The sequence below is a fragment of the Athene cunicularia genome, assembly GCF_003259725.1.
Source record: "Athene cunicularia isolate RWA chromosome 5 unlocalized genomic scaffold, athCun1 chr5_part1, whole genome shotgun sequence".
Taxonomy (NCBI): domain Eukaryota; kingdom Metazoa; phylum Chordata; class Aves; order Strigiformes; family Strigidae; genus Athene; species Athene cunicularia.
Window position 1 is genome coordinate 28789218 of NW_020799101.1, and position 17487 is coordinate 28806704.

The 17487-nt window shown below is 36.6% G+C and overlaps 1 protein-coding gene across 1 annotated transcript in view; it reads right to left on the bottom strand.

The window, feature by feature from the left end:
- The window catches only part of NPAS3 (neuronal PAS domain protein 3), a 532332-nt gene that overhangs the window by 424812 nt on the left and 90033 nt on the right, over positions 1-17487 (bottom strand). The window contains exon 3 of the mRNA XM_026849299.1: positions 5706-5950. Within this exon, the coding sequence (XP_026705100.1) occupies positions 5706-5950 (245 nt within the window). The remainder of the gene's footprint in view (positions 1-5705; positions 5951-17487) is intronic.

Sequence of the window (17487 nt, forward strand, 5' to 3'; positions counted from 1 at the left end):
AAACCATCAATAATTCTCACAAAGAACATTAATGTTTTGCCCTGACTGTCTGAAATTTCCAGAACTTGTTTCCTACATTCAAACAACCCCTAACAGTAATTTTCTTTAACCTCTGTAAAAGGTTGATGACGAAGCTACTTACTCCTACAGCTGCACCGTCCCTATGGCCACATAAACAGGTTTACAATGGATAGACACTATGTTTACAATCAATGTTTGATGCTGGTACACAGTCAGAGCACTTTATAGTGGCCTACGCATAAACAGGAATCAGATTCTTGTAAGAAAAACACCTGCAAAATAGGAAGAAATAAAGGTCTATCAAGAAATCTCCAGCACAAGAGCAGAAGTTCCACACAAAGCAGGATGGCCAGATTCAGAGACCCTTTTTATAACAAGCTACACTGCCAATTCACCTACATTGTGCTGTTTTCATCTGATTCACCTTTTCATGTCTAACAGTAAAGAACAATGTTTTAGGCCACAAACATTGAGAAAAATGAATTCTTATTTCTTTGTGCCTATAGATGGTTTATCTGAGACAGGATTGTGTGGTGGTTCAAAAGAGAAGGCTGGTTTTAGTGGAAGGCTTGTGCGGCTTGGCAGGGAAAGGCTTGTACTATCTTACATCTCCTCAGAAGACAACACTCAGTTTAAAATATAGAAGGCTAACAACAAGTAATGTTATTTAAAGGGTTTCCACAATAATAATTCAGAAGAGAACCATTTATTTATCTCAAGAATACATACATATGCAGCATAAAAATTATTAGAAAAAGGTATTTAAATTAATGAAAATAATCCTACTTGACATTTGGGATAACAATTACCATACTTTCCAAGTATCATTACTGCTTATTTTCTTTCCCATAGAATTGGAAGTGCTGAACTTATTTCCTCAGTCCCAAATTCCATAGTATGATAAGACATCAAGTTCATTTTCAACCTATACTTACATACTTTGTTTATGTTGATAACAGATCATTTGAAAAACATGACAGTTTAAGGCAACAGTTGTATTTTTTGTATTTGTTCTTGTGATTATCAAAAATTTTTTTTTTTTTAATTTCATTACTAATGCAGAACTGAAGTAACATTGAATGCTTTATTGCAAGCAACATGTCAAGAGTCATATTAAATTACATTGGACAAGAATAATTTGGACAAGATAAATTTGAGTTCAACACAAGCGCTTCTGACAGCATCTGATTTCTTTTCATACTGATACATATTAATTCCGGAACATAAATGTGTAAAGCTACTTAATTGCAGAACATGTAATGCTAAAAGTAGAGATGGCTGAACTATAAGTGACATTCTTCACGCAACCTACCAGTCAGTCAGTACTATTTACTGAAGTCCTTTTCACTCCTCAGCTAGAATCTCTCATTCATCTCTTCTTTTACAGCAGAAGTAAGATTATTTTACTGATGTAACATAAAATGTAAAGTTTTGATTTTTAAAAAAAACAAAAACTCATGATAAACCCACTTATCACTTGAGATTGTGGATGATTCCACAATTACTTTTTTCATTCAAAGAAAAGACATGACCGAAGTTGTCTTATGTACTCTGGTTTCCATATGTCACATCATACAGCAGGAAATGAAACTCATAGCCTTGCACAAACACTTGTATCTCCAAGACAGAAAGGAACACCTCACTTCAGCTAAAAAAACAATTAAAATCTAGTAACTATTTTGATGTCTTCATGGCACATTTCCAGGACAAGTGTTTGCAAAATTAGGCACAGACTACTGGGTTTAATTGCTGCTTCAGAAGAAACAGGAATGGCAAATACTAGGATTTGTGTTCAAGCCAGAATCATGAGTCTTCTTGTTGTAGTGACTGTGATCCCAAGTCAGTACCAGCGTCCCAAAGATTGCCCAAAAAGGAAATACATGGAATGATTTTACATTAGCCAAACAGATTCAACACACCAGAGAACAACACAGTGCCTCACAGTCCTCCTCTCCCTTCCTCTCTTCACTTGAAAAAAAAGGAAGAAAATATGGCTTGGTAAAAATACCTATGACACAGCAGAAAAGAATATAAAAAAGTTGCATGATCTTTGATGACTTTCAGCAAGTTTGTGCTAAAAATATAAAGAAATTTGGAATAAATCATTTGAAGACAATTTTCAAAAATATGAAGGTTCTCACAAGAGTTTGATGCTGGAATAGGACTACAGGGCATGGTATGGGTCAGGTAATCAGAACACACAAGAGGACTTCAAGTGCCGTGCCATGTAAAGCACCACTTACTAGCTGAACACACAGTATATACTATAAAAATATTTCCATTCCCAGACCCTAACTTTCATAAAACTCACATTTGAGTGAAAAAAACTGATCAGGACATTGACTGTTCTCCTCAGAACATACCCCTTAAATACTGGGAGTCAAACAAAGACTTTTGGAGGAATGGAAACAGAGGAGAACAGTACTGTTATTCATATTGTATGTAGTATTCAAAGAGTAACGATTTTATTCCTACTGATGCTAAATAACTTTTTGATTATTTTCTGCCATATGAGAATCATGTCCTTGTCTTTAAGAGCCGTAATCTTTAAGCTCATCAACTGTAAGTTGTGTGTGTGTTTGTTTACAAGGACCAATAGTTCCTATATACAGAAAGCCTCAGACAATGTACCAAAAAAAATTGACTGAAGTCTGCTGTATTAGAAGATGGAAGATTTATCCATTTTTAGCAAATGTCAAATCATTGGCTATTGCTTTTAAGATTAATAAAGGATATAATGGTTTCTAGATAGCCTCTAAATAAAGATTACTATGAATGGAGAAATGATTTACCAATAGTCACCACAATGAGATTTCTTTAAAGGTTACAATCATCAGTTATTTAGCTGAAACACTGCTAGAATGCCTGGTCATTTCTTGAATAATGCATAATGTTCATTGTGGATTTGATCTGTATTATAACAATACAGATATTTCTAAAATAATGGAGAAAACTATCTGTTACTTTCCAATTGCTCAAGACATTTCCATGAAGTAATTGACTCTGAAAATATTATATGGAGTTACCTGAGTGTTCATTTGCAAGCACAACTTGTAGTGATAGCTACATAATAGGCATAAGAAAACAAGCTCATCAGCCTTTATAGACTTTTAAGAAAAACTGTGATAAATATAGGGCAGAGTAAAGGACCTTCCTGAAATACTAAATTAAAATTATAAAATTGCTGTACAGTACTGGGGGACAAATTTAAAACTAAGCTTTGAAATTTAACTATTAACACAAGCAGACCAACACATTTGGGGGAAGAAAAAAAAATAAAAAAAGAAAACAAAAAAGCAATTGCCTACGCAACGTAAATACCTCTCATATAATTTTCCAAATACCTTTAAGTCTATTCAGAAGATTACTTGAGCACACACAAAGTATAATGTCTAGTGTTTTACTGTAGGATTACCAACCATACTTCACGTGAAGCTGCAAGCTATTTATGTGAGCTTGTTTATCCATATGAACTTCTTCAAGGGCAGAAAAAAGCAACCTTAATAAATGAAAACGAATTTCTTTTGGTGTAATTTCATGAATGTTTGATCAGAACTTGTTAACAGGTTTCTGTGTAAGGAGAGCTGGTGAAGTAATAAAATATGCCTGTACTGTACAGTTCAACCTGCTTATGGGGAATTCTTGTACAATGGAACACTGTTTCATGAAGCATTATTTTGATATACTGACACATAAATAATATCCTAGTTAGTATAAAGCGAAGTACTCAGAGGAGGGGAAAAAAAAAAAAGGAAAAAGTCCTTTCCCAGCTCCTCCACACCCTTTCACCCCTTATGCCTAGGGAAATAGGAACTATATCACCAGATGGATGGAGGACCAGGATTACTATAACAGATAGGATGAAAAGACATTACATTTTTACCTAGTTTTTTTAATAGGGACAAGAATGTTAATCTAGGACATACTATTTATGCTGTTGTTTAAGAATAAGGTTTCATTCTCCCTTAAAATTCCTTTCTTCATTAGAATCTTTACACAAAAAGGAAGCCTCACTATTTCAGGTTCATATTACACAGGTAGAAAACGTAAAACAGATCCCAGATACTCTGAAAACATAGATATATACATACATAGAGATCTGCAGAGATCAGATTTTCTGTAATACAAGACAGCTTGTAGAAGCACTGTATGTTCTCTAACTACAGGAACTTTGGAAAGAATTATTTATTTTAACAGACAGATCATAGATTGTACAGCAGAGTCCACTTTACGTTGGCATTAAAACACTATTTAATTGCCTAAGAATAAACTCATCCTGAAAAAAAATGGAAATATTTGCATATTATATCAGAAGTCCCATCAACCATGTTATGCACTAGATGATGCAATTATTACCATTTTTTTTGTTCTCCATGAAAATTATATATGTTGTGGCAGATAATATAAATGAAATATATGAAATGATGCAATATGTCCAGCTACTAAATCAAATCACAAGTCCTTTGATTTTTTCCCTCCGTGTCTATCTCCATCCATTGAAAATTATAAAACTCCTTAACTAATATTACTTCCTTTAAATGGAATAGCAGGTAAAAGCCCTTTGCACCATCAATACCAGTAACCCTTCATGGGCAGTTGTGGGCTGATACATAAGATTAGATATCCCCCTCCTCCTTCCACCCTTAAAGGTGGCTCTTTTTTTGCCTCATGATATATACAGCCTATATAGTTTAGTGTAGTTTAAGAGCTTAAGTTTCATAATGTGTGGAAAAAAAAAATGAAGTTGTCAGATCTCGTATGCCTCTTTCCAAAATATGACATTCCTCCAAAATGTCAGATCAGCTGCTCAAATAAAACAGAGTAGTTTCCTGTTCTAAGTCAGGACAAGCACATTCCCCAGGTTTTGGTAACTCTGAGTTCTGTTAATACAACTTGCTCCCTAACTTAAAATACTTATCAGATAGCAAGATCACACTCATCTACATAAGTAGCAAGAATTTAAAAACAGTTACCAAAAAATGTCCAGTTTACACAAGTAATTGGAAACACTACTTGGGACCAACAAGTATACAAGCCTCTAAAATAACTGATTATTACCCGACTTTCATGGCAACTCATGTCTAAAGCATTGATTTTGCTGCCCAACTGCTTGCTTGAGCATGAAAAGAGGGTGTTTAATATTTAAAACAGTCTATTTTGGCTGCAATGTTGATAGATGCCAACTGGCTCAGAAGTCAAAATAGTTTCTATACACATTACAAGATGGTAAACCCTAGTCTATAACCTGCAGATTTAAAAATTTGGATGCAATGCTCTCAAACTTCAGAAATACATGATTTGGCCTTTAAGGTTTAGTCAGACAATGAAGAGATTGAGTCCTCAAACCAAGAAATAATGCCATGCTCCTCTCAAACACATCCTTATAACACACTAAAACAAAGCAACACAATCATTGCTAAATAACTTGAAACAATTTAGCCTACGTCACCCAGAAGCCGTAATAGTTACACCAATAGGTTCGATGTCAAATAAAAAATAAAAATAAGAGGTTTAATTTCACCTTCACATGGTGTCTTTCTCATGCAGACCTCAGATTTCCACAACTGTATCCCTTTAAAGGATTTGATATGCAGGGAAAGAAGAGAGGATGATGGTAAAAATTTCAATTTAGAGGTTACTAAAGGCTGCCATATTCGATACTGTACAACATATTTACTCCATACCTTTTACTGATGTATTAGGTGGAGGTCCTTCCATTCTCAAGTTCCATGGAGGATCGCCTTGATTAGCAAAGTCCCTCATTTTCAGGTAGCTAATTGTAAGTCGGATGATGGATGCCTTGTCAAGCTGGCTGGTAATGGCTGCAGGCAGTGGCAACAACTTTGCCAACTCATAGAATTCAAAATTCTCCTTTCCCCGGCGAGAGCGAGCAGCATCTCGGGACTTTTCCTTCCTCAAAGCTTGTAAACTGAAAGAAAATAAGCAAAGTAGGGCATTCATCAATATTAGTATCCTGTCACATTTAACCAATCTACTTTTTCACTGCTGGTCTTCTATACAAATTACCACATATTCAAAATGTTGTTGTGTATGGATGTACAGACTTCAGGATACAGTTAATGGTACTCCAGTCTTTGAATGATTAAAATGTATGATAATATTTGAGTTCCAGTGGTAACCAACATATTAACTACTCCAAACTCATTTCATCCACTTTCTTCTTAGTCTGCCCTTCCTTTTTCTGCTGCCAGTTGCAAGAATTCCCAAGAATGTGTACACGTGGGGTTTATCCGCATAGATGCTGTTCCTTCTCCTGACCTACTATAAGCCAATTTTTTCTAAATTTGTGCCAAATTATTACTCCTGGGGAAAGGAGGTTAAAAGCAGATGACTGAAGTGTGTACCATCTCTGACAGGGGTTGCAGTGCAGCCAAGATGACCAAACAGGTTGTACAGTGCCTTCTGAGACACATAAGTTTAACTCTGGAGTAATAATACAAACCTTCCTGGATTTCAGGAAGCTGCTCTTTATGAGCTGTTCAGCTGTCCTTGCTGTGGGAACAGCAACCTCAAAGGCGTGAGCAAGTAGTTAATAATAGTTGTGTGCTCCACATTCCTGATTGTAATTTACTACCACATACGTGTAGGACTGACAATGTTTTGATCAGAACGGACCTTCTGCTTTACCCCGAGCAGGTGAAAATGCAAAGACATTAATTTAGTCCTGTTGCATCAGTGTATCACATGCTATCACCTATATGCAACATCTAAAGGTAACTCAGATTTCACTCCTGGGCTATTTGTTTACTTGGTGTAAAACTGATTAATGCACATTGTGATGGCAGAAGGTAACCACTGGAGTCTTTCTCCTGACCCTTCCCTGAAACTGAAAGGAAACTCAACTTTCAGTTTTTTTCAATATATCATAATACAGCTTTGCAAGGGAAAAGGGATTAAGTTTTTTGTTGTGTGGTTTGGGGCAGACAAGAAATTTACAGTACATTCCCAAAAGATTAGGTGTCAATGGCTAGGGAGTACAAAGATAATGCCTCTTTTGGGTTTATTGAGAAGTTTAAAACTTTTTTTTTTTTTTTTATATAGTGTTCAACTCAGGATATAAGATTGACCAAACCTCTGCCTTGCTGCACAGAGATTGGTGCTGATGCTGAGGTTGATGTCTGTCAATCACTGCGTAAAGTGAGTAGAGACTATTCTTGTCCCTCACAAAGTCTCTTTCCTCTCCTTTATTTGTTTACTTATTAATTGGATGAAGTTAAAGCCACAATTCCATTAACTAGTCACTGGTTTACTACAAAGCTAGAATTCAACCAGTGTATAATGGAACAGCAAACACTTCTCTTTCAAGCTTCCACAACCCTTCCTGAAACCCTGGATTTTATCAACAACAACAAAAAAAATCATAAAAGCCAGATCTACAAAAGCACTCTGGCATATGAAGGCACACAGATCTAATACCATGATTCTGAGACCTCTTATTTACCTATCTTTCTAATTTAGAAATAATTTAAACTACAGAGGTTCTCTTATTTTAATATTCTTAACCAAATGCATTTTCATGGCTGTCTCTGCCACCTCAGACTTGAAAGGGCAGATCAGCGGGACCCTTAAAACACAAATTAAATCCCTCCATCACACTTCCCTGAGAATGCTTAACAGATTATATTCCCTACACAATTCTACACTAATAGTAATTATATTTAAAAAGATAGCCTGGCTAAGAAATAGAGATGGTGAAATAAAGATATGGGAGGAAACGACACGTCCTTACCCACAGGTAAAGACAGACCATCCTACTGAATCCCATATTAAAGCGCATACTTGTCTTTATGTACACTATATAGACCACTAGTAGCTACATTTAAATCACATTCTAGGAGAAAGGTAGCTGAAAAACAAGATTTCATAATGCATTTGAAATGCAATGCATTTACAGATGCATCTCTGCCCAATTTCAAATTTTACAGATGTATAAAATCCCTCAAAAAGGTGCATTAAATATAGCTGATAAAAATATTTTATGTATATGCAGAAACCTGGAAGCTTACAGCTCTGTGAGGTGTGAACTGTGCAATTAATTTCAGTGAAGTAAGATACCCTACACAAGTTAAACACCTACAATTACAAAAGTAACATAATGCAGAGGCAGGCAAGTGTCTCTGCCAATTGTTTGCAAGCAGCAGCTCATTTTCATGGCACAAGGGATGGCCTTTACTACTTGTCATCACACTTCCAGAAGACAAGCCTGAAGACCTCAAGTCCCCAATTCAATTTTGACGAATCCAGAGGAGTTGAGATTCTAGATCTATCCTGAAAGTCTGCACCAAGAGGTTCATACCTTCTTTTCAAAGCACCTAATTATACTCCATGTAAGAAGAGGGCTTTTTGGGGATCCCTAGTCAAACATATCAGAAATATTACAGATCCCAGCCACTTGTGAAAAAGTAAGAAATTGAATGGTGACAGCATGTTCCTTAGCAACACCAAGGACTGAATCCACAATTTACAAGTCCTGTATAGGCTTCAGAAGATTGCTGAAATTGAATAATATATTGCAACATAAATTTACGTAATGCATTACTGGATTACTAACAGTTTGCAATGGAAGTCAGTTAAGCTTAAAAGTGAGGCTACCTGTGTAAGTAAACAGCATCCTTCAAAAGCCACCTATGTGTATTCAAACTTTTACAATAAAAAAATCCCAAAGTACAAGGGATGGGGAGCTAACATACAAAAGAAACTCCTGAGAAACAGTATTATCAATAACACGTTTTTTCTCCCAGCCATTTGGTATATTGTCATTTGCGGAAGCTTCACCAAGTGACTCAAGTCAAGAAATATGTAACTTGTAGCCCTCTACTTTTGGCATCAGTGCATTAAGCTAAATTTAGAAATGGTGTCTGTCAAAATGTGCACACAAATCCTAATTTCTACTCTACATAATTCCACTAGGGAAATACACTTGTGGTGTTGGGACACTGCAGTTATGCTTATACAATAGGTCCTTAATTTGGGAACAATGATTTCCTCAGCAGGATGCAGGAATTCATTAGGTATGGCCTAATCATCACTGTTAATCCTCACCGGCACCTGTGATTCTGATAGGCAACATCAGCTTCATCATCAGATGCTCTTAACAGAGTAAAATGCACAACAGAAAGCAGTGGTGCTGACACAGGAGCAAAACTCCTCTTGGAACCTGTCATATGACACTGGGATTAGAGTTGGTTCTTGGTACAAATGAATTTGCTACATCATCAGGCTGCAAATAACTTAGAAATACTCTCAGGCTCTCCTGCTAATTAAAAAAATAAATGTGTGGTAAATGATACCCATGTTTACTAAGTGGATTTCAGAAACATTCAGAAAGCACCAAGAAAGCAAGCATCATACATGTAAGAGCTCTTACAGAGAAAGGTGCCCCAACAGACAAGCAAATCTACAGATGTTATATCCACAGCACCAAGAAAGCAACAGTGAGAAATATAAGGATATAAATATTGCTCCCTCTTTGCCTTCTGTGGAGAAGGGGAAGGAGCTCAGATAATTGGATCAGAGTGCATCGCTAAGAAATCAAGGGATGATGTCACCATACAATGGTGAAACTTCATGCGTTCCCTTAAGAACATACTTCTCAAAGAACTTCCATATACAGAGGCCACTAAAGAAGATGAAGAGCTTTCCAGCTGCCAGCTCCTGATAATTTTGAGATGCAGTATCATATAAACAGGATATTTAATGGCTAGAAAACTAATGCTATTATAGATAGTAGGTTTCTAAAATATATATTATTTTTCCTTTTAAAGCTTTCCAGATGGACTGATATAAAGGGGGTCTGGCTTTTACAGATGAAAGGGTACAATAAATACCACCATATAATTTTAAAATGGTGTACACAACATTTCTAAAGTAGATTTTTCTCTTGAAGACACATCAGATGCAGAAGACACAATAATATGGTGTTGCATAAAAGTTTTATTGGTACTCATAACTCACTTGTGATTTCATTGTGCTTGTGGTCATATCAAGCTTAACCTGCTTCATATTTCATTTCACATCATTTTATATATTTTATTTTCATAAACATATATATGCATCCATTTCTGTGTGCACACCCACAACCTCCACATGTCTGGCAGATCATCACCTGTCACTATAAAGATAGGACAATCACAGCTCCTAACTTTTGCAGCATATAATGGCAATCAAACATGTTACAGCATATCAACAGATGCACTGACCTACATTAACAAGGATTTTTTAGCATATCAATACCTCACCTCTGTGTCTCAGTTTGGGCAGTAAAAATCAGTGAAATAATTTAATTCTGTGCGTTTGCATTTTGAATGAAAACAAGGGAATGTTTGTGGTTACAAATAAATACTTCTGTCTGCAATTTCAAAATACAGCTTGGAAGAAGATATACCACAGACTTGCCCAGTTTTAGAAAGGCAGCTTGCATTGATATTTCACCTATACTGTTCTCTCAAACCCGATGCAGGCAAGACCCCCAAAACAAGGCTTCTCAGAGATACTGGTCTTCCCCTGCTCAGCCCTACATAACAGTACCAGTGGGGTTTTATAGTACCTTCACTGTACTCGTCATAAATAGAGACTGGAGTGGGGGTAATGGCCATAAAACAAGGTTTGAGGGACAGACAGGCTGCTGAGTTCCAAATATAATGGCTCAGCTTATCTGAAGTGTGCCATCATCATTTTTGCTCATGTTCATTAACTACAAGCAGAGAAGTATGGCAAACTCTCACAGAAGATGCACAGTATTTTTAATTGAAATCCTCCCTGATTTCAGGAGAAACAAGCGCAACCAGAACAGAGCAATTCCTGTAACACTGAACAGCATACTTATTAATTCAGCTGTTATCGACCACCAGCAAATTTCTTAAGCCTCTATCAACAATATGGATTAGTAGCAGCAAAACCAGATACAGTACAACAATAACACTTAACAATATCTAATAATGTTTATAACAAGCTTTAAAGAGAATGAAGTAATATGTGTGAGTGTATTTTTATATTAGTCTATCTTTTAAATTCAAGGATCAAAAGGTCCACTATAAATGTTATCCAACTCTCCAAAGGCCATAGTCAGACAGATGTTATATCCATTTCACAGAAAAGAAATCAGATATATGGAAAGGATGTGGAACATTAGAGCACACAATGAATCTGGGACACAAAAAAAAAAAAAAAAAAAAAAAAAAAAAAAAAGACTGGAGCCAAGTGATCCAACCCCAACCTCTTGAAAGAGACTTTCAATTACATATGTCCTTCTGTATACATTGTTTTCCAATGTAAAGAACAGAAGAATGCTTACTTGCTATTGAGTTTAGTTGTAGTTTACATAAGGAAATAGATTTATGCTGCTTCAGAGTGCATAGGTGTGCATTTGTGCAGCTCTGAGATACTCTAGAAAGATCTTCTTATCTTGTTCTTACCTTATTCTATGTTAATATAGTATTGTCATACTTCGGACATTTTTATATTTAGATCAACTTTTGATCCCTTCCCCTTTTTTAAAATAACCTACTCAAATCATTTCTGTATTTATATCAATGCAATGTAGTGGATGATTATAACCATTTAACTAATATGAAGGTTTATAAACTCTGATGTATTACAGGAATAATTAATTACCTGTTCCCTCAGCCACATTCTTGAGGAGTGTCTTTTCTGGGACTTCAAGCTGAACAGTGCAAACAGTGAGGGCAGTTAAGCCCATTTATAACAATGGATACATGGAAAAGCTGACTTTTAATGCCTGGACAATTCATTAAGATAATGACCAAGTCAACCTATAGGTAGCCACCCATGGGCCATATTCTGGCCTATAGAAAACTATTTTCATTTCACTGATCTCACGGGACAATTACACTTAATTAGAAGTTCAAAGAATGGAACAGCATCAATATTGAAATGACCTAATTTTTGAAATATTTATTTATTTATTTTGCTTCTATGTGACTCTTCTTATGCCTGAGGTTTTTTCAAAAGTGTTCATTAATAATGGCATCTCAGAAACAGCGTTCAGTCCAAGTGGATGTTCATCTGAAGAGCAGTGCACATTTTCAGACTCAAAAAAAAGAGATTTAGACAGGGGAAAAGATGGAGGAAGTAAAGCAGAGCAACCTGCACTACCATAATTGCACATGTTGCAATTGAAAATCCAGTCTAGCAAGTCAAGCATCACCACTGGTGGCAGCAGGAGCCTAAAATGCCTCCTATTGTCAAGGTTGTTTGTTATTGCTCTGTTTTTCTAAATGTTATGACCTAGAGAGCTCACAAATATGCATGAAACTGGATATTTTTTCATTATAATAGACACAAGTAAGTATAAAAAATGAAGCAAGAGAGCTAATGTGCCTGTAGATGTGAATTAAAAGAAATAATCCTCCCCAACTTCCTAATACTAACTCAATTACTTGAAAAACTGAGACTGAAAACATGTTAATATGTTTACATTTAATTTCTACAAGTATGTAGCTATCTTTGGGGATTTTTTCTTTTAAGGTAACTTTTTCACTTGATGTTTTCTCCCTTTTTTTGGTTTCTTTTTTTTCTGCTGTCCTATTCATAGACTTCCTTTTCACACAGATTGTTTCTGAACTAAGAGCACAAGAATTTCAAGACTAATAAAAAACAGTTATGCTGCTTAAAAGAGAAAAGCACTTTTGTGAGGGTAAAAACTCCCAAAAAAGAGGAAAGCAGGAGAATCAAAAGCCACATTAAAGTTTACCTGCTTTCTTTTTTAATTTCGTCTGAGAAGTCAGACAGCAGATTTTTATGGATTTTTCTACTTGTTTGCTTAGGAGATCCGAACATTGCTCAGGCTCACTATTTATCAATTAATCTAGCATGCAGCCTCAAAGGAAAAAGGTCGACCTGTATTAAAAATTCATCCATCAAAAATTCATCAAAGACTTCAGCATTTTAACTCGTGAACCTTTGAACACCTGCATACTTGTCAGATCTGTGGTGATAGTTAACTGGAATCTATAGCTACTACAGTATCTATACTTGCTCTGACATGAGCAGCATGAGGAGACTTTCAGGTGAAAGTGCAGTACATAACCTAGTGAGGCACACTGCTTCTTCAAACTGTTCTTTTCATCAGACAAGGGATATCTGACATCTAACTAAGTTCAAAGTCAGTCAAATCAGACCCTTTCAATGAGCAAACACTTGTCAGGGGCATTCATTTTTGCCACACCACAAATACTACCATTCTTACAGGGCAAAAGTTTGCCAAAAATGTAAATGAAACCATTATCTGCGTTATCGTCAATGGCATAGTCCACAAATTGAAGCCATTTAATGCTGTCCAAGAAAAATTAATGTTTTCAGAAGAAATTTAATTTAATGTGTGAAGAAAGCTGTATAGTGTATGCTGGAAGTTAACGCTGGAACCTTCAAGTTCAAGGTAAAAACTCTGCTGCTTAACTAATGCACTGCTCATAGCTGTCATCATTAATTTATGTTAGCCTCTGTAAACATCAAGAGTATAATAGGCCAATTTCACAACTAAATATAGATGCACATTTTGCCCTTATATAAATGGCAGATTGCTGCTGTAGATCATCACTGCAGCAACACGTCAGTAAAGATGCACTGTTTGATGGTCTGATGCTCACACAATATATAAAACCAGTTGTAATGGTTGTTTGGAAGCAAAGTGTAACATAGCAGCAAAATTTCATTTGTTCCACAAACTCAGGATATATTAAGCTTGGCTGACAAAGACTGTTTGATGTGCTAAATCAGTTTGACCTTCATTTTTGCTTTATATTTCTCATTTAATACGTGAAATGACCATTATTTTTTCACTATATAGGAAAATATCACAGAACTGGTTTCTATTAAAAAGCCTCTTTTCCTCGTAGATAGAAAAAAATATGTTTTGCCAAATATGCTTTAACAATTATTGTAAAAATAATGTGCAATTTATGAAAAAAAAAGCTTTTTATTCTATCAGTGAGACCTGAGGTTGCTTTTTAGGGGTGGTTGTTTGACAGAAGAGGTTTCTTTTCTTTTATTTTCAATATGTAAATGCAGTTCAAGGAAAAGGTTTGTGTATGCTTGAACTAATCATTAAATTGAATATTTTATTACCAATAAGCACCTCCATTGCAACGTTTAAATAACAGGATTTACTTCCAAAGTGAGTCATTAGAACATAATAATAGGAACCTGGCAGGTTTTTAAGGATTACAAATTCGCCATCCTACACAATCTTTGTCCTTTGATACAGCAACAATTAAGTGAGCTGTGATACAGCAGTTCAAACCCAAACTCTGCAATCAGAACACTAGCATTTTGATCTTTTTTTCTTCCTATGTTGAACTAAGCAATTGCCAGACTCATGATAATAGAGAAACTGCAGTTTTATCAAGCAATTTTGCAATAACCCAATAAACAGCCCTTTACCTTGGAGCAACTTGTACATTTCACACCTTAAATTTCTATTTACCAAATCAGCTAATCACTTCACAATTGAACTTCTCAGAACAAAAAATTATCAATTAAAGTGGTTGAAACTCCTGCAAATTATCATTTAGGAATGAAGTAATTGCTTTCATCAGGGCAGAAAAGCCCGCCAGAACAGAAATGTCACTTCAGATTAGTGTTCTCACTCCTGAAGCTATGGATGACACAGCTGATATAAGACTAAATGCCAAGACCAATCAATTGCTTTTGTGGCTCTGTTCTGAGCTGCTGTAAAAGGGGCCATTTTCTAGGATCTACTCTTCATTATAGTAAATGCTATCTCCTTGGTAACATAATTCCATTTCTCATAAATTCCGTCTGAGAGCATTGTCCTAACAATAGATGTTTGTGGAAAAGAATGCTGTTGGTTTAATGCAAAGAAATTAAGTGTGAACGGCTGTCAAAGTACTATAGTTTGCTTGTTCTTAAACATAAATTGAAGTCTTTACATTAAAAACAGAATACTTTGACGGAAATGAATGTTCTGAACAAGTGTAATATATTGCATTTAGAAGTGGTGTGTTTCTGATTGAGAGTTTAGACTTTTTTTTTGTATACCTACGTTCTGTCTATAGTGGGCACACTCGTCCCTAGCACAGATTTGTCAGTTTAAGAGAGAGTAGATAAACACTCCACTTATTTCACAGCAGTGCAGTTAGGAAATGTGAAACTGCGGAAGAAAACATGGTCTCATTATCATATGACATGCTATTTGTTAGCAGACTCATCTGTGTATAAAAGCCTTCTTTGAACTGAACCCTTACTGGAAATATCTGTATTTCAATTTGTATTGTTCAGCTTCCTAAAATACTAAGAACCTGAGTTATGGTCTCCAATTAAAAGGATATCTGAGAAGCTAATTTGGTGGAACAGCAGCAATTTCCTGCACTGCTCTCCTCATGACTGAAGTTTAGAAACAAATTCAAGATTACAGATTTTCATTCAAAACAGGATGAAAAGTATTCCTCCCTCAATGAGCATAAGCAATTCCAATTAACAATAACAAGAGTTATGTGACAAGAGAATATATTACCAAATATGTAAAGAAGTAATCTATTCAGCATTGAGATGAAAAGTGCAATTTTACTATAGCATTTCTATGGGTAACCAAAGAAACAGCACAGGTACACTGTTGCCAGATTGTGACTATAGTGCCAAATGTTAGCGATCTCACAAATATCTGAAAAACTGCACCCATTATGTGATGTGGGGAAAACAAGAGAGGACAAGAGAGGTGTAAAGTCGTGACATGTCACATCTATGTGCTTGAGATAAATGTAGTACTTTAAACTGCAAAGCCAGAGAACGTATTTGGAGAACCTGGACTAAAGCTATCTCATATACCGTATTAAATATGGTATATACCATATCGCAATTTAAGTATAAGCTTTATACTTTGGGCTAAGTAGCAGTTACTACATAAATAAATCACTCTGAAATGAACAAATATAATCCAAATTTCTGATTATACTCCTCTTGCGAGTACTGTCTTTAAGAAGGAACTCTTCAGAAAAGGGGGTTTTGATCTGGTTCTGAATTAATACTTTAAAGAGTGACTAAACAGCTGCTATTTTTCTCACCTGTGTCAGAGCTATTGCAGAAATGCTTGCTGGAACATTTATATTATCTATGGCCATTATTTTCCATAACATTATTTTACCAGTGTTAGTACTAGCATAAACAACTGCACAGGTAAAGAGATTTCTTTTTTTTTTTTTTTTAATAAATGTCTGCACAAGTTGGTTTATCTATACCATGAAGTTTTACTCCTGCCAAAAGGCCTAAGAGCACACTGTTGCATTCAGACATCCCATGTTTACTCTTTACAGATGACCTAAATAGGGATTTTGTTAGAGGTGTTTGTGCTTTCTGTAACTATCTGCTCCAATTTAGTTCCCAGAGCCAGGAAAAAAAGTCAAGAATTCCAAACTCTCTCTTTCACTGCTGCCACATAAGTAATATCTTGGTAGTGTGTTCTCAATTACTACAATATCGAGCCTACCCTCTCTTACAATTATCATCTTCACCATCCCATAATTCTCTCGTTCCCATCCAAAAGTTATGCTTACACTGATGGGCCTATGCTGAACATACACTGCAAGCTGTAGTTTCAAACCCTACCAATGGGAGTCCTGAAAAGACCTTTTGTGAAGAATCATTGAAGCTGATGGAGCCGCTCATCCTGAGTGCCATCACACAACACATGTGGGACAACCACATGCTCAGGCCCAGCCAGTATGGGTTTATGAAAGGCAGGTCCTGCCTGACAAACCTGATCTTCTATGACAGGGGGACCTGCTTATTGAATGAGGGAAAGGCTGTGGATGTAATTTACCTTGACTTCAGCAAGGCTTTTGACACTGTTTCCCAGAGCATTCTCCTGGCAAAAATGGCTGCTCGAGGTTTGGACAATCGCACACTTCGCTGGGTTAAAAACTGTCTGGATGGCCGGGCCCAAAGAGTTGTGGTGAATGGAGTTAAATCCAGTTGGCGGCCAGTCACGAGTGGTGTCCCCCAGGGCTGGGTTTTGGGGCCACTCCTGTTTAACATCTTTATTGATGATCTAGACGAGGGGATCGAGTGCACCCTCAGTCAGTTTGCAGATGACACCCAGTTGGGTGGGAGTGTTGATCTGCTCGAGGGTGGGGAGGCTCTGCAGAGAGACCTGGACAGGCTGGAGCCATGGGCTGAGGCCAACTGGAGGAGTTTCCATAAGGCCAAATGCTGGGGGCTGCCCTTGGGCCACAACAACCCCCAGCAGCGCTACAGGCTTGGGGAGGAGTGGCTGGAGAGCTGCCAGTCAGAGAGGGACCTGGGGGGGTTGATTGACAGCCGGCTGAACAGGAGCCAGCAGTGTGCCCAGGGGGCCAAGAAGGCCAATGGCATCCTGGCTTGTGTCAGCAATAGCGTGACCAGCAGGGACAGGGAAGGGATCTGACCCCTGTACTCGTCACTGGTGAGGCCGCCCCTCGATTCCTGTGTTCA